Raw genomic sequence first — 4,407 nt, 5'->3', positions numbered from 1 at the left:
TTGTCAAATTTTACAAAAACCTGCGTTTGTCAACGGTAATTATTTGTTATTTTTGATACATTAGAACATACGGAATATATCTGGATACTTATTTTAGCTTTGTCCCAGCCCATTACTAACACTTTAATGGTTGGTCAATGGGATTCTGGCTTCTTGAAACCAGCAGGTACTTCCTGTTTAGAACGCCGGGGGAGGGGTCAGTATGTCCAGTTCTGTTATACAGTCAATGGTCCATCCTGGTTTAACTTTAAATGCACATTTGATTGCCTCGTGTTTTGTACTTGGAACGTGAAAATGGCCGTAGTAGCTTGTGTAGCGCTGCATAAACATAAGTTTCTCTCGATGTAGACGCCTAAAACACATATAGCTGTTGGAAGGGGTCACTGAGCGCTTGTTGCTGAGGGCGGTGTGAACGCAGCTTCAGGGCGTTCTCAGACTGGAAAAGTCCGAGAACGCCCCCCCCCCCTCGGTCTAAACAATTGGGGCGCCAGCTCATATGATGACCCTTACACAGTAGGTGGCAGTGAGTCCTCCTGTTTCCTCCTCCAGATGAAGAAGAGCTTGTGGGTGCAGAGAACATGGAAATGTGTGGTCTGTTCCTAGAGCTTAGCTTTGTTTGCAGTGGGGGTTTTATTGTCCCAGCTTGGTTAGATTGCAGTGCTAGTGTTCATGAAGTGTGCTCTGGAGCAGCTGTGCTGCTGGTCTGAAGCCTCTCCAGAACAGATTCTAATCTCTCAGGACTCTTCTGGTTTTGCTGAACAGCTTTTTTTTTTTGTGTTTTTGTGTTTCAACTTTAATCGTTTTTAGAGGATGTTTCTGATGTTTCTCTTTTCAAACATGACAGCTGGATGTTTGTCATTGTGTTGTTTTCTGTGTGTGTGTGTGTCTGTGTGTAGTGGCAGCATGAGGATGTCCTTGGCCCCAACAACCAGCCTCTAGGGGTCAGTGTTCCTCCCCGCTCTGTGATCCTCAGCAACATGAAGAAGAAGCTGTATAAGCTGAGTCAGGATGAAGGCGCCATCGCTGCGGTTCAGGTCAGCAGAACACCAGCACACGAGTCCTCTGTGATGCTCCATATTTTTCTGTTCATCCATCAACCACTACCGTGGAGGGGAGGGCTGTGGGCTCCTGGTTCAGTTTGATAGTTTTAGTGTTTTCTACATGAACCTGGAGCTCTTGCCAGTAATAGGGACCCTTCACTGGAGGTTGTGGTCTAGATCCAGATCACTGTCATGTGGAGGTTCTGTTATGATGAACGGCTGTCCCCCCCTGCAGGAGAAGCTGGTGGCTCTGGAGGCCAGCATTGAGCAGCGTCTGAAGTGGGCAGGGGGGGCTAACCCTGCCCTGGCTCCTGTGCTGCAGGACTTTGAGATGACCATCAGAGAGAGGCGGGCCATGGTGGCTCGAGACAACCAACGCAGCAGCCAGGTAGAGCCCCGCCCCCCCTCAGATCCTGTTAGTGAGCAGGTGTGATGAAGCTGTTTCGGTTTCAGGTGTCCTTCCTGTGTTCCACTGTCATCAACTTTGAGGGCCTGCGGACTCGCTCCCCAGAGGCCCTGAGCATGGACGCCGCTCTGTTCGAGATGCTGAAGCGCTGCCAGCAGACATGCTCGTATGCAGCACAGTTCAGCAGCTCGGTGTCTGCTCTGGAGCTGCGGCTGCTGCACAGACTGGTGAGCTGCACTCAGACGCTCAGCCAGCTCTTGTTTGCTTTGACTCCCTGTAGGGCGGGGGGGTTATGGGTAATCAAATAAATGAAAGATGTCATAAAACTCAAGACAAATCAGTTAGGGATTATTTAAACAAGAAAGGCAAAAGCTGCCCCCATGACTTCTCTAAGTGCCTGAATAAATGCTACACTTTAACATAGAGCTGTGTGATAAATCCATTTAATCAGTTAATTCAAAACTGTTTTTTTGGACAATATATTTTTGGGGAAATCCAGATTTTATTATCCCAACATATTGCTTTCTTCAGCTTCTGTTGTTTGGCATGAGGTAAAAGGTGCAGCTAGCAAAGAGGAGCTCGCTCCTGTAGGCAGAGGGAGAGAAAACAAAGCTGGTTTCCCAACAAAAACGGCGCCTGCGCCGTGAGAGGCCCATGTGGTGAGCCACATGAAAGGAAGAACCAGCGACGGCTGCAGAAACTGTCCGTCATGAACTTTTAAAACCACTCAGGATGGCGTTACTGTGGAATCTTACTGCAACCCAATGAAAAAAAAAAAAAAAAAAGAAAGTGACTATTTGCACGCAACATTTTTGCAGCTTATTTCTAAATACATAGTGCCAGTGCTGGTTAATCCAACAAATGGTTTCTGGATGCAGCTGTGTCTGCAGCCCCCCCCCCCGACTGCTAACGGGACTTTAACCTTCATTTTAAATCTCTAATCTCTGACCAACAACATTTAGCCTTGGATGCTCACTTCCTTTTTCATTCTCATTCTCATTTTTTGTTGTATTTAAAAAACACCAACAGATAATATTTGTTCAAATTCTTTCCATGATTTTAATTCGAATATTTTTACGAAATACAAATAGGCTGTCTAACCTCATCCACTCATGAAAACTATTGGATGAGCTACAGTCAGAAGTTGAAAAGCCAGAGTGTCAGAGACACGACCAGGTTAAGTTCTGGTCCCCGTTTCAGCAGCCTGTTTGGGTCTTCTTACTTCATCCACAGACTATGCAGAGCAAAACATTTGGGGAGGATTAAATATGGACCACTATGAACTGTTTAGTTTTGTAAGTTGGTCCTGACAACAACATTGGGCACAAACCAGAAAATCTGTGCACGACCTGCGGACACTCACGCTGTGGGTGTGGTCAACTTTGTTATATTTTTTTTTATAATTCTTGCAATAATTGTTCCAGATTTTTGCTTTAGTTCTTTCTGATTTGGCTATAAAAGTAATGGTTGGAAGTCTGCTATAATAAAACCATTTTTTTTGTTGTATTTCGATCTTTTCCTCCGCCACAAAGTTTAAATGAAGATGCCTTTAAATTAGGCTTTTCAAAACTAATAGTAGGTTCAATTAAAAATGGATGAATTAGATGTATTAATTACTGGTCAGAATTACTGAATCGCATGACAGCACTAGTATCAATATGTGTCTTGGTTTGATTTAGCAGCACCAACTACAGTCTGACTGAAATGTTTTCTTTTAGTTTTGGAAATTCAGAGAGGTTTTGGAGAAGGCATAGAAAAGTTGTGGAAAGCCATTGCTAAAAAAGTGTACAAAAGGATGGAGAAGAAATCAATAAAAAATTGGATTTGGTGTGAAAAAAGTCCTACTTCAGTGTCTTGGCCATGGCGCCATGGCGCCCAGCTCTATAGCTGAAGGTAGCTTCCAGCTGAAGGTTTGTTGAAGTGCTTTGCTCTCACACAGCTCCACAGTGATCATGAATCATTGGAAGAGCTGAAATGTGCTGACAGACGTGCTGACGAGGGTCTTTGCTGTTCCTGTGTTGTGCAGGGTCCTGGGGCAGACCCGCCCATCGGTACTCCTGATTGGCTGAGCTTTGCCCAGAGGCAGCTGAAGGAGGAGTGGAGTCTGGAGGTGAAGACTCAGGAGGAGCGGGAGCAGCAGCTGGAGTCCTGCGCCGAGACGCTGCATCTGCTGGTGGACTCCATCAAAACCATCCTGTCCAACCACAACCGGCAGCTGGCAGACGTCAAACACCTGCTGCGGGCCATGGCCAAGGTCCGATCAGCGGCTCTGCTTCAGCCCCGTGTCCGGTTTCAGCTGCATGGAGTGAAGCTGAGCCTGAAGCGTGTCCCCTGTGTGTCTTAGGACGAGGAAGCGGCGCTGGCAGATGGGGAGGATGTGGCCTATGAGGGCAGCGTGCGCCACTTCCTGCTGGAGTACAAAGCTTGGCAGGACAACATCCAGCTGGTTCTGTTCACTGTGGTCCAGGCCAGCGGGCAGCGCCACGGCCAGGAGCAGCTGGACCTGCTGGAGGAGGTTCCCGCCACACTGAAGGAGCTGCAGTCGCAGAGCCAGAGGTCCTCATGTTCACGCAGCACCCATCGCACCGCCGCTGTGCACGTGCCTGACTGACCTGTGTGTTCCTGCAGTGTGTACAACTGCCTGGTGGGCTTCGCCTCCCCCCTGGTGACAGACCGAGAGAATGAGTGCTCCAGTCCTGTTTCTGCGGGTCAGACCAGCTTCGCAGCAGGTACCCCCCCACACCACCACCAGCACTGCGACCTGAAGCTCCGTCTCCAGTCTGACACTTCTCTGTCTGCAGCTGTCAGATGCAGTGGGCTCAAAACTCAGCCAGAGTCCATGTCTCAGAATACACGCAAAGCCCCGCCGCGCAACCTGGAAACCCCCACGGACACCCCCCCCAGCACGCTGCTCACTAACACCAAGGGTCTGAACCCCAGTCCCAAGAGAGCGGCACGAGA

General features: G+C 48.4%; 1 protein-coding gene across 1 annotated transcript in view; it reads left to right on the top strand.

Moving 5' to 3' along the window:
• The window catches only part of smg1 (SMG1 nonsense mediated mRNA decay associated PI3K related kinase), a 100,054-nt gene that overhangs the window by 82,184 nt on the left and 13,463 nt on the right, over positions 1-4,407 (top strand). Inside the window, exons 56-62 of the mRNA XM_024269146.2 lie at positions 897-1,034; positions 1,276-1,428; positions 1,494-1,673; positions 3,473-3,700; positions 3,791-4,002; positions 4,075-4,175; positions 4,248-4,404. Of these exons, the coding sequence (XP_024124914.1) occupies positions 897-1,034; positions 1,276-1,428; positions 1,494-1,673; positions 3,473-3,700; positions 3,791-4,002; positions 4,075-4,175; positions 4,248-4,404 (1,169 nt within the window). The remainder of the gene's footprint in view (positions 1-896; positions 1,035-1,275; positions 1,429-1,493; positions 1,674-3,472; positions 3,701-3,790; positions 4,003-4,074; positions 4,176-4,247; positions 4,405-4,407) is intronic.

This window comes from Oryzias melastigma, linkage group LG5 (assembly GCF_002922805.2).
Source record: "Oryzias melastigma strain HK-1 linkage group LG5, ASM292280v2, whole genome shotgun sequence".
NCBI lineage: Eukaryota > Metazoa > Chordata > Actinopteri > Beloniformes > Adrianichthyidae > Oryzias > Oryzias melastigma.
Note: the sequence above shows the minus strand (reverse complement) of the source record. Positions and strands in the feature narration are given on the sequence as shown.